The sequence below is a fragment of the Zosterops lateralis genome (assembly GCF_965231275.1).
Source record: "Zosterops lateralis genome assembly, chromosome: 2".
Lineage (NCBI taxonomy): Eukaryota > Metazoa > Chordata > Aves > Passeriformes > Zosteropidae > Zosterops > Zosterops lateralis.
The window spans coordinates 14,017,951-14,044,937 of NC_139763.1; the positions used below are offsets into that span (position 1 = coordinate 14,017,951).

General features: G+C 42.4%; 1 protein-coding gene across 1 annotated transcript in view; it reads right to left on the reverse strand.

The window, feature by feature from the left end:
• PDK3 (pyruvate dehydrogenase kinase 3) overlaps positions 1-26,987 on the reverse strand; it is a 60,570-nt gene that overhangs the window by 28,409 nt on the left and 5,174 nt on the right. The window contains exon 2 of the mRNA XM_083884905.1: positions 13,404-13,545. Within this exon, the coding sequence (XP_083741031.1) occupies positions 13,404-13,545 (142 nt within the window). The remainder of the gene's footprint in view (positions 1-13,403; positions 13,546-26,987) is intronic.

The following is a 26,987-nucleotide window of genomic DNA, read 5'->3' on the forward strand; positions in this document are numbered from 1 at the left end:
ATTTTCTAAGGAAAAGCACTAAAGAAAAGTAGAGAAATTTGTCCAGGGCTAGATAAAATGTAAATTTTTCATATAACTGAGTAACATCCTGTGCAAAGCTCATGCTTACTTCTGATATTTCCTAAGCTCTAACCTTGTCCATTGTAATGTTTTATTGTAACTATTTTCCTCCATCACATTAGTGACCATCATTTATTGAACAATTCTGCCACATGTGCAGTATCCTACCTGCACTTTAGCTATAGTGCCCTCTCAAAGCTGGCCTAAAAAAGGCCCACTTCTCTGGATCAAGCAAGTTGCCCATTGATTTTGAAAAGCTGAAAACAAGGTGCTGATTGTTGATGTGTCTGCTATTTGGAATCATTGCAGTTCACAGCCAGAACACACTGAGTCACTTCATTCCTTCCCTACTCCTTGCAAAAACACATAAATTAAGCTATGAACTTGAACTAGGACAGAGATGATGTTTTACCTTCACTGAAATGCAAAACTATTCTTTTTGGTTTGTTCAGAGTTCACTCTCTGGGAAATGCCAGCTTTATCAGGCAAGTGTAGCTGAGCAGTACAAAGGAAGGACAGGGGCCTTGCCTCTCCTCCTTGCTGCACACATCAGGCTGAGGAGCCCAGAAAGGAAGGAGAAAACCAACAGAGCACCTTTCCCAGGAGCAATCAAGCAATCATTTGTAAAATCTGATGGGCAGTGAAGCACAGGAAGCAAAGTGCCTCCAGCAGGGCCATGGAGATGGATTGGAGGAGGAGAGAACAGGCCTTGCCTGCAGCAGGGACTGACAAAACCAGGACAAAACCAGGCTGCCTCCCCCGGGAACCCTAAGGGGTGAGAAAACCGACACAAGCCAGAATTTCTGATGGCTGGAAGCAGAGAGGATTAATGGGAAAGGATCCGTGCTGTACTGTAGGCAGGGCTGATTTCTTATTCCTCTATTTACCACTTTAATTTAAAAGTCTAATATAACCCATCTTAAAGATTAGGACCTTTTTGTATTAATTTTTGGCACACTGGCATTAAAGAATAGATTGGGAACTCAAATGTTAAAGCTCCAGCTTATCTGGAGTCTCACCAAAAGCACATAAAAACATAAGTTTTTTAGTGTAACTGTAGTGAAAATGAAACAAACATGCTTGTAACTATATATAAATTACTGAATATTAGCAAATAAATATATTAAAGTGAATAAAGAATTAAATGTCTTGCTCACTTGTGGCAAATGTACTGTGATAAAAATAGGGTAAAAATTCGTGTATAAAATAATAATTCGATGTATAATGAAACAAAGCTAAAGTAAAATTGTAAAATCCAATAGAAGGGTAACCGTTCTCTCTCAGCCTGCTAATCTCAGTTGAAAAGACAGGACGAAGGTCATCAACTTAGACAAAAGACACTGGCCAACCCTGATAAGAATCGCTTCCTCGCCAAGGCAAGGAGAAATTCCTTCCTGACGTCGATGCCAATTTCACCAACCTTCTGGTGCCACAAGCGGAATGAAATCAACATAAGACGGACTTTTGGAATTGACATAAGAAAGGAGCCTTCCCGGAATGAGACAACTAGACTTAATGAGGTCCGGGAGGACCATCGAAAAGAAATCCGGACTATTCAACCCACCTTGGACACCTGGACTGCCTAAGGGCAGAAAATTCCTATAAAACGGTGGACTGAGAGCTGCACTGGCGTGGACTAGGGCGTCTGGCACATCGGTGCGGACCTCTATCCACCCAGCGCGCGCTGACAATTTCCTATTATTGTGGTTTTTCTCTTTTTCAGGTGCTCGATATTCTGTTATTAATAAATTGTCATTTATTAACCTGAAATTTGCCTTTGCATTTATAACAGATTTGGTGCTGTGACTCGGATTCGGAGGAGGCTGCGGGGACCTGCGATCCAGGAGGGTACCCCCGCTGATTTCGGCGGCCTGGTGAGTGAGGAGACCCCGCGGCTCCACCCGAACCTCCGAACCAAATTTAGGAGCGAGAAAACCACAAAAATAGGACAGGGGAAAGAACGGATCCGGGGGCAAAGAGAGCTCGGGAAGGCAAAGGGCCTTCGGAAAAGCCGCGGCTTGCAATTGCTCGTAAAACGTCTACGTGCACGAAGACATCCACGCAGGAAAAGGAGCTGTAAGTACTGCTGGTTGAGCGGGTGATCGGGCGAGTGTGTGAGACGTGATCTGATCACGGAGCGAGTGCGGACTTCAAGGTCGCAGTTCCGTCTTTTCCCGCGAGGGGAGCGGTCGGCCGCGAAGGAAGCGATTTCGTGTGAAACTCTCTTACATTGCTTGTCAAAACCGGGACGAGGGAAGTCTCGGGGACCGATCACGGAGTGGGCAAAAAGGGGAAGGGTACGTCCTGTTGAGCTCGGGAATCGGTAAACCCTTTTTGCCAGCGGACCAAGGTAAGGGTCCAAAGAGAATCCGAAAGGATTGAGAGCCGATCAGGAACCCTCGGCACAGCTCGCTGGAGGGGGAGTGATCGAAAAAGCCCCATCCCCTGTGAAACAACCAAAGACACAACGCACAGGCAGAAAAGTCGACTTGCAGGGAATTTCGAAGATTTGGTAAGGAAATTCGCGAAATATGGGACAGAAAAAGAGTAAGCCCCAGAAAAAAACCTCAGAAAGCCCCCCCTCTGGTAAGGGAAAGGGAACCATGAAAATCCCTCGAAATAGTCCCTTGGGGTGGATGTTGAAGCACTGGGGAGATTGTCCACAGAGGAAAGAGAAATCTAAGGAAAGAATGATTTACTATTGCATGGATGTGTGGGGTGGAGAGAAATTGGGGGAACACCTCACATGGCCGGTAATGGGATCATTTGAAAGCTGGACATGTAGTAAGTTAAATCGCTATGTGACAAACAAGAGCCCCTCGAACCCCGAGGAGAGGGAATATGCCCGGCTTTGGCTAAACACCCGAGCTGGTTTATTCCCGATAAAACAGAAAGGGCGGCCCGGAACTGGGACCGAGCCCTGGGAGCCCCTAGATCACCTCCCACCTCCCTACATTGGGCTGAATTCCCCACCCTCTCCAGAGCAAGTGGTGCCCACAGCCCCTTCCGATCCTCCAAACCAGCTTTTGGGGGCACAGGCATCTCAGGTGGGGAGTCATGCCTCCCCTCCATTGTCCCCACTGGCAGCTCCCTCCCTGCCACCCCCGCTCCTGCCTCTCCCGTCTGGCCTGGGTCCGTCGGCGGCGCCCCCGCTGATAGATGCCATGACCGCGGGAGCCCCCTCTGAGATCCCGTCTGCGCCAGCTTGGGGGCACTCTCGGTCACCTTTTCCGCCGCCACCGGGGTTGCTCCAAACGGAGGAGAGACCCCCCTCGGCTGCACAGGCGGCAGTCCCGCCCCCGCAGTCCGGGAAAGGGAGACAACCCACTGCTATCAGTTCTCCCCCTGCTAGCAGAACCCGATTGAAAGCAAGGATGGTGGGTGATGAATGGGGAGAGAATGAGAATGTGGGACACAGTTTACTTCCATTAAGGGAAGTACCAACTGCCCCAGGGATCATTGGATTTGTAAATGTGCCTCTCAATACAGGAGACGTAAGAGCGTTCAAAAAGGAAATGGGGCGATTGTTGGATGATCCTTTTGGTGTAGCGGACAGGTTGGATGAGTTCCTAGGGAGCAGCATTTATACATATGAGGACCTGATGGCAATCCTGAGGTCTTTATTCAATAGTGAGGAAAGAGAGATGATAAAACAGGCGGGTATCAGAGACTGGGACCGGAGGAACCCACAGGGGACACCTGGGGATCAAAAGTGGCCCAGCTCTAGCCCAAACTGGAATGCACAAACAGAGGACGGGAGAAGGAGCATGGTAGATTTAAGGAACATCATAATTCAGGGCATCCGGGAAGCTGTCCCAAGGGGTCAGAACATTAGCAAGGTTTTCAATGAATGTCAGGGGAAAGATGAATCCCCCACTGAATGGATTGAGCGATTAAGGCGAAGTCTACAGATGTATTCTGGGACGGACCCTAATTCCCCTGTGGGGGAAGTTCTGCTCAAAACTCAGTTTGTGGCAAAGTCATGGGAGGACATTCGGAGAAAATTGGAAAAGATAGAGGGGTGGCAGGACAAAAGCTTGCAGGAATTGTTGCGGGAAGCCCAGAAAATATACATGAGGAGGGAGGATGAAAAGCAGAAAGTACAAGCTAAGGTTTTGGTAGCTGCGGTGAAGGAGGTCCAGAGACAGGAACAGGCTTCGGGGAAATATAAAACCTTACCCCGAAAGTCTCAAGGCCCCCGAAAAGCAGCCCCAGACACGAGAAGGGAACTGCCCGAGTGCTACTATTGCAAAAGGGTAGGACACCTTCGAAGGGACTGCAAAAAGAGAATTAAAGATGAAAAAGTATTTCAGGAAGATTAGGGGTGTCAGGGGCTCTTCACCTTGGGGACCAGGACATCTAACGAGCCCCTGGTAAAACTGAAAGTGGGTCCCCAGCGTCAAGAAACCGTTTTTCTGGTGGATACCGGGGCAGAAAGGAGCACTTTACAAAATCTACCAATAGGGTGCACGGTCGGTAAGGAGAAAGTTGTGGTGGTGGGTGCAAAAGGGGATCCCTTTAAAGTACCTGTGATAGAAAGCGTGGAGATTGAATCAGAAAATAAAGTCTGCCTAGGGAATTTGTTGTTGGTAGAGGAAGCTGATTACAACTTGCTAGGGAGAGATATGATCATAGCTCTTGGAATTAGCATAGTTGTAAGAAGTTCCGATCTTGTGGTGAAAATGTTTAAACTCACTGAGAAGGATGAGGCAGACATCAATCCAGAGGTATGGCACTCTAAAGGGGAGGTGGGGAAGCTAGAAATAGACCCTATTCATATTATAATCGAGAACCCCGGGGACCCTATACGGGTCAAACAGTATCCCATTCCCCTGGAAGGGAGAAAGGGATTGAAGCAGGTTATCGATGACCTCTTGAAGGGAGGAACAATAGAGCCATGCATGTCCCCCCATAACACCCCTATACTGGCTGTAAAGAAGGCAGATGGAAGCTATCGGTTAGTTCAGGATTTGAGGGCAGTGAATGCCCGAACCAGGACTAGGTTTCCGGTAGTGGCCAATCCGTATACTTTGTTGAATCGGCTTACGCCTGAGGATGTGTGGTATAGTGTGATTGACCTGAAGGATGCATTTTGGACTTGCCCTTTGGATGAGAAAAGCAGGGATTACTTTGCTTTTCAGTGGGAGGACCCCGATACCAACAGAAAACAGCAGTTGAGATGGACGGTGCTTCCGCAAGGATTTGTAGAATCCCCTAATCTATTCGGGCAGGCCCTGGAGCACCTCTTGACTCAGTTTACCCCAAAGGCAGGGACGAAATTGTTGCAGTATGTGGATGATCTGCTGATAGCAGGATCTTCAAAGGAGCGGGTGAGGGAATGTACAGTGGAATTGTTAAACTTTATTGGAGCTAAGGGTCTGAAAGTTTCAAAATCCAAACTGCAGTTCACGGAGCCCGAAGTGAAGTACCTGGGGCATTGGCTGTCCCAAGGGAAAAAGAAATTGGACCCTGAGAGAGTCGCGGGAATTATAGCGTTGCCCGCGCCAAAAACTAAAAGGCAAATACGCCAATTGTTAGGGCTCCTGGGATACTGCAGACAGTGGATTGAGGGTTTCAGTGAAAAGGTAAAATTTCTGTATGAAAGATTAAACACCGACAGGGTGAAGTGGACCGAACAGGATGAATTAGATTTTCAAAAACTAAAAGAGGTTCTCATGACAGCCCCAGTACTGACCCTTCCAGATGTGAATAAAGAATTCCAGTTGTTTGTAGATGTTAGTGGGCAAACTGCACAGGGAGTCCTGACTCAGGAATGGGCCAGCAAAAAGAAACCCATAGGATTTTTATCAAAAATCCTGGATCCTGTGAGTCGAGGTTGGCCTACGTGTTTGCAGGCTATAGTTGCAGTGGCACTCCTGGTGGAAGAGGCGAGAAAGATTACCTTCGGAGCCTCTCTGGTAGTTTACACCCCTCACAATGTGAGAAACATTCTGCAACAAAAAGCGGAAAAGTGGCTGACCGATTCCAGGCTTCTGAAATATGAAGCCATTCTGATCAGCTCCCCGGGATTGGAGTTGAAAACCACCTCGGCACAAAACCCTGCACAGTTCATGTTTGGAGACCTTTCTGAGGAACTATTGCATGATTGTGCTGAGATCGTGGAACTTCAGACAAAAGTAAGATCAGATTTGGAGGATCAGGAATTGGAGGGGGGAGAGAAATGGTTTGTGGATGGGTCGGCAAGAGTAGTCGAGGGGAAAAGAAAATCAGGATACGCAGTGGTGGATGGCAGAACGGGAAAAGTGGTGGAATCGGGTCCCCTAAGACCCGAATGGTCGGCCCAGGCTTGTGAGCTTTATGCTCTCCTAAGAGCTCTCAAAGGGTTAAAGGGAAAGAAGGGGACCATATTCACTGATTCTCGGTATGCGTTTGGGGTGGTTCACACTTTTGGGAAAATTTGGGAAGAAAGGGGCTTGATAAACACAAAAGGGAAAGGTTTGGTCCACGGCGAAATGATTCGACAAATCTTGGAGGCAATCAGGGAACCAAAAGAGATTGCGGTAGTGCATGTAAAAGGGCATCAGGTCGGGTTGCAATTTCAGACGTGTGGGAATAACCTGGCTGACCAAGAGGCAAAAAGGGCAGCATTACTCACAGTAAGAATCCCCGAGGTGATTGGGGAGGAAAACTCCGGAATCCAAATATGTCCCTCTGAAAGGGACATTGAAGGATTCAAGGAGATGGGAGGGGCATTGGAGATGGGAAAATGGAAATTACCGGATGGAAGGGAATTGGTCCCGAAAGGGGTGGCCAGAGGGATCCTGAGACGCCTGCACGAACAGACCCACTGGGGAACACGGGCATTGGCTGACCAGTTTCTGAAATTCTTTGGGTGCAAGGGGATCTTTGAGTTGGCAAAACAAGAGGTACAGGGGTGCGTGACTTGCCAGAAAGTGAATCGATCCAGATCCAGACAAGCGGCTTGGGGAGGTCGTCCGATTTCATACCGGCCGTTTGAAAGGATCCAGGTGGATTTCACTGAATTACCAAAGGTCGGGAGGTATAGGTACTTATTGGTTATTGTGGACAAATTGACACATTGGGTAGAGGCGTACCCAAGGGCAAAAGCCACGGCTCAAACGGTTTCCAAAGTATTATTAGAGGAAATAGTCCCCAGGTATGGAATAGTGGATTGCATAGATTCAGATCAAGGGACTCATTTTACCTCGAAAATCATAAAACAATTAACCGAGGCCTTGGGAATCAGATGGCAATATCACACCCCCTGGCACCCTCAAAGTTCAGGGCAAGTAGAAAGAATGAATCAGACCTTAAAAACTCAGTTGGCAAAACTCATGCTGGAAACTAAGATGTGTTGGGTAAAATGCCTTCCCCTTGCTTTGTTGAACATAAGAACCATGCCTCATTCTGATACGGGACTGTCCCCCTTTGAAATGTTGTATGGGATGCCATACAAACATGGAATGCCTGTGGGACATCCCCGAGTCGAGGATGTGCAGTTACAACCTTATCTCATCACTGTAAACAAAAATTTGCAGGAGCTCAGAAGGCGTGGACTCATCCCCCAAAGTGCCCCTCTCGGATTTGCGATTCATCACATTCGGCCCGGAGATAAAGTGTTAATCAGGACTTGGAAAGAGATTCCTCTCGCCCCGCAATGGGAAGGACCGTTCCTGGTACTACTCACAACTGACACCGCAGTTCGAACCGCTGAGAAGGGTTGGACTCATTCCTCAAGGGTGAAAAAGATCGAGGACTCAAAAGCCTCGGACTGGAAGGTCACCACCCCTCCTGGAGAGCTCAAAATCAAACTCAAGCGTCAACCTAGATGACCGACCAGATAAGTTGTAATACCCCAGGTTGTGAGTGCTTTCCTTTCATTCACTTTGAATGCGTGTACTGTAAACAGGTTTGGGTCACCCATTGCTGGAGAGGGAGTAGACCTAAAGGTCTGTGCACTAACTGTCTAATCGAGGAGCAGGTTCACACAGACCGCCTCTTAGTACTTGCCACTCGGGCCGGACTTTTTAAATTAGATTCTCCTGAGTGGTATCAGATTTTCAAAAAGGGAATAAAGGGAAAATTGGACGCTAAAGCAGAACCCTTAGCAATTGAGTGCCGGAGGACCATCAAGGTACCTTGCCGAGGAGATACAATCAAATTATCCCGGTGGGCAACCTATAAGAGAAGGTTTGCCATCAGGACCACACGGGCCCCTGAAGCAAACCCTTGCTGTCGGGAAGATGGTTTACCCCGCCGTATGTTCCCATACGGGCGATGGGCAAGGCAGAGGGGTTTTTCGGTGGGGAATCCTGACGGTCCTGAGCCTAGCCGTGTGCTGGGCCAAGGGGGCCCTTCCAGGGGCGCTCCTGGGGGAGAATCCTCCCGCGAAGTGTGAATGGTGCTTAACAGCACCAGAAACCGGGCCGATAATGGATTGTCCTCTAAAAAGGCAGTTGGGTGATTGTTGGGCTAATGGCACTCGATTTCACCTTTGTGAATTAGAAGGAAGGGTCCGGTGCCAACGCTCAGGGGCAAGTCCTAAGGGCGGGCTGTTCAGGGATCCTGCTCACTCACTCGTTAGACGAAGGCGGGAGCTCGAAACTCCTCACCCGGTACCAACATGTCAACAATGTAACAAAACTGTATGGATGGGAGGAAAAAGGCAATCTACCTTCCTTGCCTACTATAAGGTGAATCCCCTGTGCTACGACAAAGCGAAACTAAAAATATGTAATATGGGTGGAAAATTGTATTGGGAAGGGAGGAATCTCAAACATGAGGAAACGGGTTTCTTGGACTCAGAACCCATCATTTTCGAGTTATTGCCTCCGGGAGATAAGCGTGTGTGTTTGCAGTTTGACCAAGTTTTTTGTTTTTCAAGGGACGAGGAAGGGATGGACCCTGAAAGTAAAATGAAACAGGTAACATTGGAACTCAGGAGAAAGGAAGCTGAGGCCAGAAAGAGGAGAATTGAGCAGGAAAGGTTGAAATCGCTCAGTGAACAGTACGAGCGATTGGAAAGGCAATACGGGGATGGGGGATTTCCGGCCCCTAACCAAAACCTCTTTGTAGAACTAATGCAGGAGATAGCCACTGAATTGGGGCTGACGGACTGCTGGATTTGTGGGGGATTAAAGTCAGCCGAAAGGTGGCCCTGGAAAGGAGAAGGATTAGCCCCGGAACAACTTCTAAAATGGGAAAGCTCTAAATTGTCAAAAATAGTAAAGAGACCGGAGGGATGGATTTTGGAAAAAAGGATAGTGGGAACTATCTGCATCAGCCGGGAGGGGAAGGAGTTCACCGACCTGGTGGGTTATACTCCTTGCATAAATACCCTAACGGTGAATGACAAAACACGGGTCTGGCAACCTGAACCACCCTCCGGATATTGGAGCCAAATTCGAGAAAAAGATTGTGAGTGGTTTGAGACTATGGGACTTTGTTGGCACAAAAGTCCCGGGGCTAATCCATTTCAGGCACTAGCGGGACTGAGAGAGTACTGGGACGAGCCGGGGAGAACCAATATAGGCTGGAAAGCTCCAGATGGGATATATTGGATTTGTGGAAAGAAGGCCTATAGCGAACTTCCCCGGAAATGGAAGGGGTCCTGTACCCTAGGAATGATAAGACCCTTCTTTTTCACCTTGCCCAGAGCCGAAAGCAGTTTGTTAGGAGCTCCTCTGTTCGAAACATTAAACCGACAGAGAAGGGAGATAAGACGAGTGTTACCCATAGCCGGAGGCAACCAGAAATGGGGGGAGGAGGAGTGGCCCGCTGAAAGAATCATTGAGTATTATGGGCCAGCCACCTGGGCTAACGATGGCAGTTGGGGATATCGAACACCCATTTACCTCCTGAATAGGCTGATTCGGCTGCAAGCAGTGGTAGAAGTGGTTTCTAACCACACCTCAGAGGCCTTGGAACTCCTGGCAAAACAGCATTCACAAATGAGGGCTTTTGTGTATCAAAATCGGCTTGCCCTGGACTACCTGCTAGCAGAGGAAGGAGGGGTCTGCGGCAGATTCAATGAATCAGAATGCTGCATTGAAATCGATGACTATGGGGAGACTATCAAAGGGTTAGCACAGGAAATAAAAAGGTGGCACATGTGCCAGTCCAGAAGTGGAATTCAATTCTTCAGGCTTCATGGTGGGACCAGCTGTTCGGACAGGGGGAATGGTGGAAGAAGGTAATATTCTTTATAACGTGCTCCATTGCAGGCATTGTCTTCCTCCCGTGTCTGATCCCTTGTTTCATTCGACTGATACATTCAGTCGTCCAAGGGATGCAAATAGCATCCCTTCCCATGGATCCAGAGGCAGCACAAGGGAAAACTGTGTCCAAAATAATGAAACTTGAGGAAGAAAAAGGTAAAAGAAGGGCTGCAGAGGCCCTAAGGGAATTCGAAAAGGAGCGGAAGCTCCAACAAGGTGATGAATCCTCTCAGGAGGACTGGGAAGAATGTGACTTTTTAAACTAAAATTAAGGTCAATAAAGGGAGAAAAACGAATTTTTAATTTGATGAATTATTAGGTGGGGGACTGTGATAAAAATAGGGTAAAAATTCGTGTATAAAATAATAATTCGATGTATAATGAAACAAAGCTAAAGTAAAATTGTAAAATCCAATAGAAGGGTAACCGTTCTCTCTCAGCCTGCTAATCTCAGTTGAAAAGACAGGACGAAGGTCATCAACTTAGACAAAAGACACTGGCCAACCCTGATAAGAATCGCTTCCTCGCCAAGGCAAGGAGAAATTCCTTCCTGACGTCGATGCCAATTTCACCAACCTTCTGGTGCCACAAGCGGAATGAAATCAACATAAGACGGACTTTTGGAATTGACATAAGAAAGGAGCCTTCCCGGAATGAGACAACTAGACTTAATGAGGTCCGGGAGGACCATCGAAAAGAAATCCGGACTATTCAACCCACCTTGGACACCTGGACTGCCTAAGGGCAGAAAATTCCTATAAAACGGTGGACTGAGAGCTGCACTGGCGTGGACTAGGGCGTCTGGCACATCGGTGCGGACCTCTATCCACCCAGCGCGCGCTGACAATTTCCTATTATTGTGGTTTTTCTCTTTTTCAGGTGCTCGATATTCTGTTATTAATAAATTGTCATTTATTAACCTGAAATTTGCCTTTGCATTTATAACATGTACAACAGAATTTTGTTTGCCTGTTAATGAACTACCAAGCTTTCTCAACCTATGGCATAGCAACAACAAAGGATCATGAAATCTGACCCTCAAAAAAAAAGATTTTCTTGAAGTAGTTTTGAAGTGCATCAAGAAGGGGTTTTTTTTCTCATTTTATAAGCTCACAAAACAGCTGAAGAAATAAACTTACATTGATTTATTTATTCTACTACAGAAAATTCAAGAATCTCATTCTGGGTATCTTAGCTTTAGGTCAAGAAACTATCAACATGTTTCGAAACCTGCCATCAGCCTCGCTGCATAATACTCAAGGTCATCCACACTGAAGTTAATAAAACCTTTGGTTTGGTGTTTTTAAAAGATAAATTTAGAAGTAAATTTTGCCTAAGGTTCATCATCAGGACTTACAAACTACAGGTCAATGTTTAATTAAGCAATTAAAAACCTCTGAACAGAAAAACAAGAACTAAGCTCTTTAAAGTGCACATCTATATTTAGGGGGGAAAATGCTACAATTACTTTTCTTATTTCTGACAAAAGATGATAAAAATATTCTCACATAATCTCAATGAAGATACTACTTTCCACAAAAACTCTTAGTTATCTATGGATCAAAATTAGAAGAAAATTATGGAAAACACTTTGATTTCAAACTTCCATGTCCGGGCTTAATGTCCATTCCAACTTCTTCAGCACATTACAGTCTGGTATTTAACCTGCAGCTGTGACAGTGCAGCTCACATTGTCATATAATACTTGATAATGCTTTATTTTATTTTATTTTTTTTAGTGTGTTTTGGGGTTTTTTTTCCTTTTTTTTAATCAGTAGTATCCTATTGTGGCCACAGAAATCATCACGAGTCCTCAAACCTCTTCAACAAAAATTCTGAAGGGGCCTTCCACTCTGAACACCCATTCAGTTCCTTTGCCAGACAGATCCAAATGTTGCTCAGCTCTGTATCAGCAGGGCAGAAGCACAGGCCACAGCACGGACATTTGGACTACAAGTATTATGCTACAGTCACTACAGAAAAATTATTTCCTTTTCTTCATTCATCTATCTGTCCACATTTCATTAAAGACAGTTTCACAACTCAAGCAGATTAGAAAAGCCTAAAAGGCCTGCATATTTTCTACTCTTCTCTACAAGCATAACAACTTCCTGTGACATCAGACAAGCCCTCAAACCTTGCAAGCTGCCACTTAACCACAAAGTGATTGTGTGGCTCCACAGCATTTACACTCACTTGAAGCACTTCATCACTACACTTGAAGTGGTCATCAAGACATCCACTGCGATCTTGCTAAGACAAACACAATACCACATATTCTAATTTACATTTTCTATGTCTAAAGCTTGATAAACAGGAGACCCAAGCCAACAGTCAACACACAGTCAGCACAGAAGCTCTTGGCTCAAGGGCTATGACTGAATTTAACAAAAGCCTACAACATTAGCTGCTCTTACAGTCAAACAAGCTGCTACTTACAAAGGGACTTCTGTTGTATACTGCGAAAATATTTTTACAAAAAGTCTTCAGAAAAGTATTAACAGGTAAATGGACAAAAAAATACCCCATGAACAATGACGTTTTTGTGTTTAATACATCCAAGGCAGCAGTCTCTAAATCTCACCGAACATGCAATTAGGCTCGAAATTAATTACTGTGGAAAAGATGGCAGGACTTTGAATCACTTTAGAGCCATGCTAGTTATTACAATGGAGAATGTTGTTTACACCAGAGTTTTGACCCATTCCACAACATCCCTGAATACCAGACTACATTTTTAAAGATTTAGCAGTGAGAAAAACAGGTAAGGTTTTAATTTTTTCTCAACATTTTTGACAAAGGAAGAATAAGGAGAAAGAGCAGCTGTTTCAAGAAGCCATGAGTGCAATACAGTAAGGCATGTTTAAAAAGCTTGCTGCTGGAAGTTACAGGTTCATTTTTATTACCCGGGGAACAACAATATGTTTTTACTAACTTGCAAGACTAACTAAGCTAGGATCCAGGTTAGAGTATATACTCAAGATTAGAGAGAAGAAAATGAAACTTCATTTGATAAGACACACTACAAACAATCCAAGGCAGAAAACTGACTGATTCAGAAGAATTCAAGGATTGTCTGTTGCGAGTAAAACAACACAATGTCAGATTTACAGTAACTTTTCAATCTATTCTTTTTCAACTTACCAACTCTGCACCAGCCCAACTGAAGGCCTGTTCAGTAAATTATCAGGCAGCAAATTGACTTCCCTCATGGTGTTTGCCAGTCGCACGGGAAGCTCCTTGCGCAGGAACATGTATGAAGTCTTCTCGCAGGCATTGTCACGACCTGCCAGAAAAATGGAAAAACAGATGCCCATTGCAGCAGATCAAATTTTAGACTTCCTAATGTTAGAAGCTTTAAAAAAAAACTTGTGAAAATAAAAAGTTTTAAAGCAATTTCAGTACTCATCTTTACTTTCCTCTCACTCACAAGACACGAGTTTTAAACTTTTACCTTCCTAGACCTTATCCCTTTTTGTCTGACATTCTTCCACATTTCACATCTCATTTTCTCTCCCATAAACAACAATCTCTCATCATAGAAATAAAATTCATCAAATACCAAATACGTGATATTTGATATGGAAATAAGATCCCAAAATACTAGCTTTTATCCATACAACTTTTATACTAAAGTGAGCTTTTAAATAGTAAATGCTGCACACGTAAGGGAGGGTAAGGAGTGAAAACAAAAGACAAAACAAGGACAACAGTTTGCTGATGTTTCATGTCACAAGTTCTTCAACCTTTATTACTTTAACATTTGAGCAGCACCTGGTAAGACCAGCACAGACCATTATCCCTGCTAGGATTGGCCTAAAAGATTCTCACTAGAGACCTGGAAGGAAAGTCCAGTGCTTATCAGCACACTTTCATTTGGAAAGGCCTCAGCTAAGATTATTTGTAACTTTCACTTTTAAAACACATTTTTATCTAGGCTAGTATTTTGAAAATAGAACATTAAGAAAACCCCCAACCATACAGTCAGAAGGCAAATAAATGGATCCAGCATTCTCTGAAACCATCCTGTACTAATCAACAGACTGACATGACTAAGAGCAATCTTAAGCTAAAGTAGTTACTGAGGATGCCTATAAAACCTAAAACAAATATTTAAAAGCACAAGATATTAAGCCACTTGCCCAAGTAGTTTAGATGGAAGATCAGACTTAACGTAGTTTTTTGTATTTTGCATTATTTAACAAGTAAAGTCCCATCATAACTAATTTCTAAAGAATCCAGGAAAACTAAATTTTTTTAGAAATTCATGTTTAACTTGTAATGAACAGCCAGGATTCTGCTTTCATCTAGAAAGAGAGCAAAGGTCTTTTGTGATGATAACCAGTTCAACCATCTGCAAAATTTCTGAGTGAAGGCATAATGTAACAGCTATAAATTATGTTCAAGCAAACCAGAAATTGTTAAAAGCACTGCTAGGCACATAATCACTGAGATTTGCAATTTGCAAGATTCAAGTACAATGAAACCAGCACAATCAAGGAGATACTTTTTAAGACAGTCCCATTATAATCACAGTTTTCACCTTCTTTGCATAGGTAACGTGCATTGATGGATTAGTTCCCAAACCCTAACATTAGCTTGGGGAATATGCAGGCAGGATTAGGATTTCCTTTTTTCTCCTTGCTCATTTAGGTATCATCAGTCTGGGGCTCATTAAATTCTGATAGTGCTACCAATTCCATTATAGTTCTTCCAGTAAGCATTTGGACCTAGTGCTTCCATTTTCACATCTCAATTACAAATACACACATCCTGTCAAAATTAGAGAAAGGAAACAAGACATTACATTGTTTTCTGTGAAGCACAGTAATGATTTCAGAGTTCAATCCTTACAGTAAATCAGACACCAATTCACCTACAACGGAGGACAGACACTTGTTTGTTCACAAGCCACTGTAAACAGCAGCTCTTTAAAGACTGAGGCTGGACAGCAGGAAAGACTCTGACTCAGCTCAGCTGGGAAAGCCCTCAGAACAAAGACAACAACTGCTTTGTCCCACGAGTGACTGAGAGCAAGTGCAGTGATTCTCTGGGCGGTAAGAAGCAAAAGGAATGAAAGACAGCCCATGCAGAACATCAGAAAACTATGAACAAGAAGCCACAGCTCATGGGTTTGTGCAAGGCACACAAAAGCTGCTACAGGCAAGCAGGACCGGCTGAAGAGATCCTCTCCTCACAGTGCCAGGGCACATCTCTAGTCAACCTGTGTCACCCCAGCAGCTCTAAGCCATCTCTATTTAAGGAGCTGCCTCGCTCTGCTGTACAGTTACATTTTAAGTAGAGAGCCCTTTGGGGTCCCTTTGCATCTTCAGTGCAGGAAGAAGAAAGGAAGCTCTGGTTTAAGACTTCCCAGCTTACAGGCTTGCTGCAGCGTAAGTTCAGCTCATCTGTCTGGTTTGGGGCACATGGTCCTTGTTTCCGCTCTTTAGCTGCAGTCACTTTATCTGAGAGTTTCCACAGAGCTGGAATTTACCATCAGGTCAGTTACCCGCCTGCCAGACAGACCATGAGAGAACGGCCACCCACTGGGAGCAGCAGTAATTAGAGACCCTCCAGCTTTCAAAGCAAAAGCAAACTGTGTCCTCACGCTGCTCCTTGGCTGCTGTTCCTCACAGCAACACCTGTACAACCACTTCCAGAAAAAGAAGGGACATCAGACTAAGTAAAAAAATCCTTTAGTCTGTATGTTAGGTATTTTCTTAATATAGTTTATTATAGATCGTATGATAGTTGCATGTATGATAAAGTAAGTCTAAGTTCTAAAGATATTTCCAGAAATATAAAGATATATTCTAATAAGCTGTAGCGAGACTTCTGCATGTTTAGCCATGTTTAGTCAGTTTAAATTTTTTTCAAAGGCTGGCGTTAATTTTGATCTAGTAATTTCATTTCTTTTTCCAAACATACATCAGTCTTTCTTGATTTTGTTCTGACTCCATCTGGGTTAATACACATCGGGATTTTGTCTTAAACAGCACAGGCTAAAGCCAGTCTAAATCTATTAATTTCAGTTCAAGGGAATTTGAAATCACTCACTCAGGGTTAAAGTGCAAATTAAGTTTGTGAATAATCCCTCCTTGATTTACACTGCAATCCTTGGTAAGTTTCTCAAGAACACAAATACACAAAACAATGACCCGTTTACCTTTGTATGAATTCAAATGTTAGAAAGAAAAGTCATCCTAGGCCCTAGTGGAAACTACACTGTCCTAGGCATCAAGGGCTGTATTTAGCTTTATTTCCAAAAATCTAAACTCTTTAAAAGTATGCTTTTAAGAAACAGAAAATGGACGTACTAGCAGACTCAAAGTGAAACTCTTCTTATCCACAAAGCCAAGAAACAAGTAAAATAAGGCATCTCATGATATACAAGGTTCAAAGTTTTGCACACACCACCACCATTTGTTTCCCACTGTCTGTAAAACAGCAATACCTGATTGCAACTGAACAATAATTCAGTTTTATGGCTTTAAGTGGAGTAATTGTGCAGATCAAATTCTTCAATCAGGCATTGAAACAAGTTTCTTTCAACAAATATCACACTAAGGCAACAAAAAGAACAAACCAGACAGGATACAACCTCTTTGTTACAGGTCTGCTCTACTGCAGGGAACAAAGCAATCCCATACCATTCTTCCTGGTAGAAAATAACCCTATAAAGTAATTACATTTTCTAAGGGATTAGGAGTAAATTCAGAGTCAAGAGACTAGATTATCTTCAGATTTTTACTCTTAATGAAGCTACACTTTCAAGCTGATTAAAAATCTTTAAGAACATACCTACAGTGCCTTAACCAAGAATTTGATCCAACAGGATGAAGGAAAAGCACACAAAATATCTCACTCTACTGGTAAATTACACAATTTTTTGAGCATCTTCTAAAAGTATAGATGGATGCAATGGAAATCAAGATAAGAATAAAACAGTCTGTGACACAGGAATGACCGAATCTGATGGATTTAGCTAAGAAGAAATAAAGAAAGAACACAGCAATGCTCTCCAAGCCTCACAGTTCACTGCAGAGGAGGCAGCACTAGCCTTGTCCATCAATAACCAAACAAGAATTAGACTCAAACTGCAGAAGATTCAACTCTTGATTTGCAGAAACTTCCTGATGGTAAACTCTGTAAAAATAAAAGGGCAACCTGATCTGATTTAGGCATGTCCTTTACTAGTGAAGGTAGACATCTGCCCAAAATTACACTAAGCTGGTTGATTCAGTCACTGAAACAAGATTAGACTGAACACAGCCCAACAGTCTTTGTAGCCCCAATTCTCTCTTGACCCAAGGAAAAGAAAGTGATCATCTCATATTTTGTTAACCACTTGCAAAGAGAAAGCAGTGCAAATTTGCACAGGGAAACAAGCAAAAAGTGAAAACTCTGAAGCAAGTCGGAGTTTGCAAAAACACAGCACAGACTGCATAAATTAATCTATACAATAATAACTACTTTGACAGAAAAATGACAATAAAAAACAAGATATTTGTGAAGGAACTAATCCTCAAGTTATTACTACTGCATGCATACTAGCACAAAAACTGAGAGAAATGTCAAGTATCACCACGAGTTTAAAAAAAGAAACTGTTTAATAAATGTTCTACCACCTCCAATGTTCTGAATAATCTTAACTGTCTGGGCTCATCAGCTACCCTACATAAAAGTCACACAGAAAAGTGTATTTGTGGCCTCCTCTCTGCCACTGTGATGCCAATTTTGATGCTATTTTGTTTAAAAACAAGTCAATGTAATGGACTGACAACAGACACAGCCTTCAATATCGCCAAAATAAGAAAAGGCATCAGTCAAACAAAGATCAAAGCAGCAATCCCCTGGACTTTACATCAAACTAAGGTTAGTAAAGAATATTCTGCGGACAACTTTAAGTGTCTCAGACACAGGGTTTGTAAAAATACCATGGGAGAGGTACCTGTACAAACACTGCTGCATTTGGAATGGTCACTGTTCACAAAGAATGAACCTTGGTTGATTTGCTTATATAGTGAAATATGATACACCTGAAAAATGATGTGACTGCCACAGCACAAGTTTAAGTTGAAAATATAAGTAAACTTACACATTAAAATTTAAAAAGAAGTTCACCCAGAAGACGACATTTAATGGTAAATCAATTTTTCCAGACATGAGAAAGTGTTAAATGTTTCCACCAAAAATGAATCATGCCATTTATTCAACTAGATGGGTTTCAGAGGGAGAAAAAAACTTAAGGAAAATAAAAAAAACTTAACAAAAATATATCAATAAAACATGATCCAGAACATTTAAGGCAGCACAGGTCATAAGAGCAGACTTGAATGCGTTAGAACTTCTAAATATAGGAAAGGAAAAGATGAAAAGTGAAATGTTTCGGGGTTATGCACCAATGTTATCACCTTCCATTCAAAGGAAACTCAGGAAACAGAGTTCTACTCTCAGTTTTCTCTACCACACTTTTCTCCTCTCTGGATTCAACTCTTCTTGAACATTTACTCATCTCTTCTGCTTCTCACTTTTACCTTTTCCTCCACAGAGCTAAGAATTGGAAAACAAATTACACAACTCTTGCAAAGCTTCACTTAAACAAAACTTTTGTTCTGGTTCCTGCAACAAGAGGCACAAACAATGCAGAGGCTTTTCACACACATGCAGCAGGCCCTGATCCAATTCTGGCAAACTCTACAAACTGCCAGAGCGATACTGTACTGTCCAAGATTCACATTACAAAAGGATTAGTTCCATAGAGAAGGCTCTACACAAACCTCATTTTGCTGCAGGAGAGGGCAGAAATGCAGAATGAGACCATGAACTCTGTCTGGTTCCAAGGCTCTCAGTTCAGCTGCCAGATTCCCACATTCCTGAATATCCGTTTGAGAACAGACTCCAGCAACAGACCTTCACAATGATGGTCAAAGTCACCCAGTTCAAAAACCTAATACAACTGCCACATCCCCAGGTTGTCCCTGGACTGCCAAGGTCACATCATGAAAGCATCAGCAATTTTTGAATATTAACTCATCTGTCAGAGGAAGCAGGAAAAGAAGAAACAAAGCGCTCTTTTCAGTCTTTGCACTGCAGGCAGAGTTCTGGTTCTCTCCATTAACTGTGCACTGAACAGCAGAGACAGACACTGCACTACTTTAACACTCAAAAGAAAAGTCTCACCTGTTTTATACCAGAGACAAGGGACTTCATCCAGAATCCAGGAAAACAAGATCAGAAACTACTGTTGGTTTTAGATAGGGCAAAATAAAGACAGAAAGACAGGAAAGCAGGAGTGATCAACCACATCTACTCTCTTCTCTTGAAGAGAGATATTCTCTTCCAGAATATTTCATAGCTCTTGTATAGGCAAACAAAACAAAGTGAAGCAGAAGGAAGAATAAATCCTCAAAAGAATATGCAAAAAGATCAATGCATCAGAGCAGACTGAGCAAAAACTGAAACTAATAACCTGCTGCTGAAGGCAGGAAAACAGAACTTAAGAACAGTTGAATTTCAATGATTATACACCATTTCAGGAAAATGAGCTATTTATTAAAAGATAAACAAGCTATACTTGCACAGTCTCAATACATGTGGCTACAAAACAAAACCCAGCAAAACAAGTCCAAGTTTAAAATCATTCCTATTCCCCAATGGAAATGATTATATTTTCAGCATACTCTCTAGATATTTATCTCACCAAGCACTAAAAACACCAATGCCACAAAAAGCATACAGGGTTTGTTTGCTTGCTACCAGACAGGGCTTTGTAAAGCCCAGTGAAGATGATGAAACAAGTGGAAAAGGAACACACAGAATATAATGGGAGATGTTGACTCTTGTTGACCCTCACTCCCTACCACAGATTGCACCTAAGAAATCTGTATTTTGAAACTGGACCTACCAGGCTGTGCTACAGAACAGCAGCCACAGCCTGCACAGCTCTTCTGACACAGGCAGCCTGCAGATGGAGGATCCAAAATTCAAGGATCCAAACCAAAATACCTCAAGTATTCAGACTCTTTTTAGACAACTCCGATTAAGCTTTAGCCCAAGTTCCATTAAGGCTACTTCCACCAGCCCTTGCAATGGTTTCCAAGTGTCCTGTTTTTAGGGCATGCTTTACTTGGCACATTAAGAGTTTGGTTCTATGTCAGTACAGAAACCAGAGAAATTCCGAAGTTTCAAAAAATGAAACTTGAAGAATTAAAAACAAAATATATTTTTTTAGATCTTACTGAACTATAATAAACTTATCACTTTTATAAAGTCAATTAAGTATTGTCAAACAACCACTGCCAGAAAACCAGCCTAAAGCCAGAGGAACTGAAGTCTGCAAGTAATCTTTCCCAAATACTTGTTTCTCTTCTTCAGCCCAACTCCCATGACCAGCTGGGCCTTTTCAGGCTAGAGGAAAGCACACCAACAGTGGTTTATGCTCATGCATGGTTTATATTCACAGGTGAGAACCCAATTATTACCACTGTATGGCCATTGATCTGCACTCTGTGCCATTTCACTGCCAAGTGCAATCCAAACTCACACGTTATTTAAGCTTTTCAGTTAAACTTTCCAACGTGAAAATGGATAAAACAAGGGCTGAAGTACTAAAACAGTTGAGCTTAATAAACCACTTTCAAATTATGCAATTCAAATACCATATTCAAGAACTCTTCAACTGGCAGGGCAACTACAATGCCCACTTTCTGCTCCAGAGGAAAATTTCAGCACAGCATTCACACAGGAGAATACATTAGCCTATATCCTGTTGCCTGAATGACCAGACCAAATCCCATTCAAAATCAAGGTCTAGACTTTTGAACTCAAAAAGTTAAAAAATAAATACTACCCTTAATTTGCATACAGAAAAAAAACTACTCATCTCCACTTATTTCGAAAACCCCTAAGAGTGAGCTGGTTTATGTCCTGTGTGTATTAATTACTATGCCCATGTTAAGGAATACCACTGGCATCGAGAAAAAGCTCATATTTTCATATAAATGCAGGTAAAGAAAAATGTCAGCTGGCTGTCCTTAGCACAGCAGGACAGCTCAACATGGAGTGAATCATTACATTTGCTATCATATTAGCTATGCACTAATTTAATAATAAATAATAACAACAATATATAACCTGTCAACTCCAGTTAGCCTTTTTCAAGCAATGGTGCTCTGTATGAAACTGACTGCGCTGGAAAGCAGCTTGACTTACTGCTGATCAGGAACAGATCAACAGGAGGAATTAACAGATGCACAATACTCTGCAATCATTAACTTTAACTCCTACAGCCACAGCCTTCCTGCCACAGAAAAGACCCAAGTGAAGACACATCTGTCCCTCTCAAGAGGAATGGGTTATCAGATAACCACTTGTCAAAGCTGTAAACCAGCACTGTGTACTGTTAAACAGAACAACTCAAATTAAAATAAAATTTCTGAATTTTTAAGATAGGCTTCCCTGTTCTTAAACTAATGTTTAGCTGCTACCACCCACTTCTAACAAAATAACTTTTTGAGTATTTTAATGCGTTTGCCAAGAGTAATCAGAAGTATCTATAAAGTCTAATGCAGAGGCACCCAACCAGTCACCCACAGGCTGTATTATTTTTAGACATACAGACCCAAGGCTGTCTTTCCTTTGAGCAGTTTGGGAGTAGGCTGAAAGTCAGGCGAATCATTTCAGCAGCAAAGCTCGGGCTCGCCATTATCACAGAAAATGACAGGCAAAGAGCCAAAATGTTCTCAGGAGAAACCCTGGCCCTGATCAGGTTCTTGATCTTGGAACAACCTGTGCAACCCAGACTCCTTCCCCAGCCAGGCACAAGGGGCTTCTCAAACAGACAAACAAACCAGAACAACGTGGCTCTGCAGCTCCACCAGCCCCGCAGAGACCCGAGCAGGGAACAGCAGCCAGAGCAGCCCCGAGGGCTCAGCAGCCCCGGCCTCCACTGCCAAGGGGCTCTGTGCCTTCAAACAGGACACCCTGGACAAAACAAATTGTGTGTTTTGCTCTGGTGAGACGCAGAATTTTAAATTTAAAAATTTTTTGTTCTTTTAATGTATATGGAGGCTTAAAGTACCAAGCCAAAGAAACCTTATTCCCCTTCTGATGCTCTGATCAGCTTCTGTTACAACAAACTGACTAGAAAAGACTGAGTTGTGCTTCTTGGGTCTTATAATCACCTTTTCCCCAAAAAAAGAAGTAAAGATCTATTTCCCATTGAAGATTATAATTAGATGTTCCAAATTTTTAACATCTCCCCTAAGCTCTCACAACTTTGACAACTTCCTTCCTAACCTTTATGAAAAACTTCCATAATTCTCTCTAACCATTCCAGAAAAACACAAATCCCTGCTTTATCCTCTAGTTCCTGACAACCTGCCAAAGCAAAAGCTATTCCAAATCCCTGGCATAAATAAAATTAACATTTAGGAGCAAAGACTCACACAGTTAAAACCAATTACATAAAAGTATTCCCAATACCACATGCTTCAGCTTCCCTTTCACTGAGGTGAAATGTATTAGACTGTTAAACACCTTGTTTCAAAACACTTTTGATAATTAACAAGCCACATTACAAAAAAGATTAGAGGATTCCTCTACATCATTGCTAGTTATCAGAGTTTGAAGGTATTTTTGCAGTCTATAAAAATCTCTCAGAAAAGCATAAAAAAGGACTAAACCAAACAAGTAGCAGTTAAAATGTAAATTATTTTTAGCAGAAAAAAATTGCCTCTCTCTCTATTCACAGTCTTAAACCCAATCCTGAAAAACACCAATTATAATTTGCACAAGCCTACTATTTTAATGAATTAAGCCAGTGAAAATATTTATAATACTGTGTTGCTTCTTTTTACATTGATTACAAACTAACAGAAAATAATATAACGGAACAAAAAAAAAAAAAAGTGAGACAATGTCAAATTTACATAGAAAGGTTGAAAGGAAACAAGAGCCAATGAAATAGCCTCTTAAAACACACAAAGCATCAGAAAAAGGAGAACTATACCTCAACAGTCACAGTTCAGTGCTCTAATTCATCGTTTCAACTTAATATTTCCAAAAAGAAAAAATTACATTTAACTGACTCCAGAAAAACACAAAACCCCAAACATTTTTAAAGGATAAGTAGCAGCCTGTGAAATATTTCAGCAGTTTTGAGAAAAACGCAGCTTTTTAAAAAGGCCATTATACTAAACATAACTGGCAACAAGAAAAGCTTTTCTAATATAGTAAGTGTGGAATTAGATAAAATAATTCCTAAATCAATGCCTAATTTTATGATGGATTATGTTGATTTGAGTTAAGGGGGACTGGAGACCATTCACTCTCCACACCACAATCCTGTGAAGATCAGTGGCTGCTAGTGCAAGGCAGAGTCTTTCTGAATTATTCTTCACCGGCACCTGTGTGAGCTCCGGCTGCTGGAGCCAGTTTTCCCCCCAGGGCCCAGAGGGGGCTGTGCCTCGGAGCTGTAACTCCTCGGTGACTCAGCCCTCTTTGGGCCATGACTGAACGACCTGCACAACACAAAGGGCTCCCCTCTCTCTCCTGGGCTCAGCCCCTGCCCCAGCAATCAGGATTGGATGGGGACGGGGCCAGGACAGCCGAGCTGAGCGGGGCCGAGGGATGTTCTGTATGACACAATGCCATGCCCAGCAATAACAAACTGCTTGTCTTCCTCCCCAGGATGTCCATCACACAGTGACTGGCTGGGCACAGCTCTGCTTCTGGGGGTGCTGAGTGACTGCCTGTGCATCGCTTGTTTCTCTTCCTCTTTGCTTTACTTCTTAAACTCTATTGTTCTCAGCCCATAAGTTTTCTCATTTTTGCCCTCCCATTTCTCTCACCATGCCAGTGGGGGGGTGGAAGGAGGGCAGCAAGCACCTGGGTGGGTGCTCAGCTTCTGGATGAGGCCAACCCACCATAACACTGAACATCTGATACAACAACCTTACCTTGAAGTTACTCCATTATTTTGTACATTGAGCTTTGTTTGCTTGTTTTTAATTAAGAATGTCACATGGGGCTGTGCCAAACATCATAAAAAAAGAGGTACAGCACCTATTGCTACAGCCTTAGCATACACCAAATTAGACCAGGCCAACACAATCTACTGTCTCTTATCATCTCTTGGTGCTTATCTATGTATTACTTCATTATTAGCCCCATCTCTTTTCCAGCTACTTCAGTCAACCTGATTTGACTCTAATGTCCTCCTCTTCCTTTTCTCTGAAAGACAAGCAGTGTGTTTTCCCACTCCCCAAACCCTGGGGCCATCACCATTGGTTATTTCCATGGAGCCCATGAGCACCAGCTGTGCTGCACCAGGCCACACACAATTGCAGAGGAAAGTGTTCAGCTACTCACAACACACAGACCTGATTTACTGACACTGGAACCCACTAAACCAAGAGGATCTAGAGGAAATATGTCTATATTTCAGCTTACCTAAAATTTAGGTCAGGGGAGTTGTGATTTCCCCTATGTTTCTGGATATAATCGATCTTTCTCTGAAGACCAGCGCAAAGATGAATTCAACAGTCTTTATCATTATGTACTTACTTTCAGCATTCTCCTCAATTACTATAAATCACCTCAGCATCTTTTTATCTGCTTTTCTAGCCCATGACTTTTCACCTTGACTGTTATTTGTACTGCAATCCAAAGCAGATGTCCTTGCTTCCAGCTTTCATATGTTTTTTAATCAACAGTATTTCTGGAAATCATAACACTGCTCTACTGCTTTATTTTCTTTTGTCTGCACCAGAATTGCTCTTTCTCAAACTGACAGATCATCTTATACTCCTCCTTTTTTCTCAGGAGAGACCCTATCAGCCTGTTTTCTTGGCGTGTAGAAGTTACACTATTTTTAAATCACTGGCTGTCAGTTCTTCATTCTGGAGAAGGAATGCTACCAAATTCATGTTCATTTTATTCAAAATTTAATTTCAGATTTTCAAGCACCTCCTTATTAGTTTAAATCTGTTCTAAAGAAGGCATTTCAACAGTTTCTACCAGCTAGAAGAAAAACATGTCCCAAACATTCTTAGATCTTCAAGAGCTACAAATCCTATCTTTTTGTTCCTCTAGAAAGAAGTTTCCCAAGCCCTCAATTTCTGTCAAGCACCATTCTCCATTGCTTCTGCTACTTGCTAAAAAGAAATAAACAAACCCACTGGCATTGTTTATTGCTTCATGCAGATGGGGATGTCCTCTTGTCCCCTCTCTTTCACCCAAGACATTCAGCTGTGTGCTTACACACCACACCATCTTCAGGGAATCCAAAACAAGCTCAAGCATGCAGACATGTCCGTGTGCAGGGAAGGATCATTCCCTCCCCAGCATCCCAAGGCAGGGGACTGCACAGCTCCTCTGATCACTCCACAGACAAACAGAACACAGATTGAGACATTTTCTGCTGTTTTGGGAAACAAAGATCAAGCAATTCCATCAGCTGAAGGATGCTCACTTGTAGACTACTAGCCTTTGCTTACAGGCAAGGCCAGCCAAACCACCTACTGAAGGCAGAATTTTCAATGCTTAGGCTTTATGAGAAAGGAAAAAAAACCCCAAAACTTGGTGATCCAGTTTGATCATCTACAGCAATTTATGGACTTTGTACTATAACTATACTAAAATACTGAATTCAGAATACATGAAGTCTCAATTACTAACAGAAATTGAGTATTCCTTTATTGAATAAACAGCCTGTAAAAGTGACTGATACAGATAATTCTGTAAATGAAATGCATCCCAATCCAGGACTACACAGCACTCCCACACAAATATCTCTACCATATCACAGTTCAATAGTGACTGCTGAACAAAGTTACCTAACCACAATGACTCTTCCAGACCTTCAAAACAATCAATCTTAGGCCTTATAAAACCCTTCAATATTATATATAGTATTGGAACATCACTGCCTGCCAGCAACTGGCAGTTGTAAACAGGAACAGGTTATAAATAACAGTTGCACCAAAAAGGCTTCCAGTTTACTTGCTGTGCTGCAGCCCATTCAAAGAAAACTCTTTTTAATGTTCTGAAATGCAAACTTTTTTCATGTCCACATCTAGGGAATGAAGGACTGAACATGGAAAACTGGTAACTGCAAAAGAATTCAAGAACAAAAGCAGGCAGACAATCCAGCTTGCCCATCCAGCTGTCACTGGTCGCCTTTCAAGGTAAAAACTAAACAGCAGTAAAACAATTTTATTCCAATGTTCCACAAAACTCCTAGAGGGATTCTATTTAAAGCTCTAAAAGACATATTTGAAGAACAATACTGAAAATTCTGGAAAAGCAACAAAAGTTAATTCCATGGTATTTTCACAAGGCTTAAAATAGCTCATTTAATATATTTATCTTTACAAAATCAAGAAAGATACCTCCACCACAATCTACATATACCACCCAGTGAAAATATTCCAGGCATCAAAGGATCCCAACCTACAAAAAAAAAAAAAAAAAAAAAAAGCAACTGCTGGATGGAAGTGAAGCCAGTCAGATGAAAATAATGAAAATAAGAGACAGTAGTGTCTGAGTGACATTCATCTTCCTGATCCCACTCAGTGGTCAACATTTGTGCTAAGAGGATATTTTTGTTTTGAAGATGCATTTAAATCAAGTCTAACGTTTTAAGGACAATGCACAGAGAGCAGCAGAAAAACCACAGACACAACCATTAAATAGCAGGTAATTATTTAATATCTTTTAGCCCTA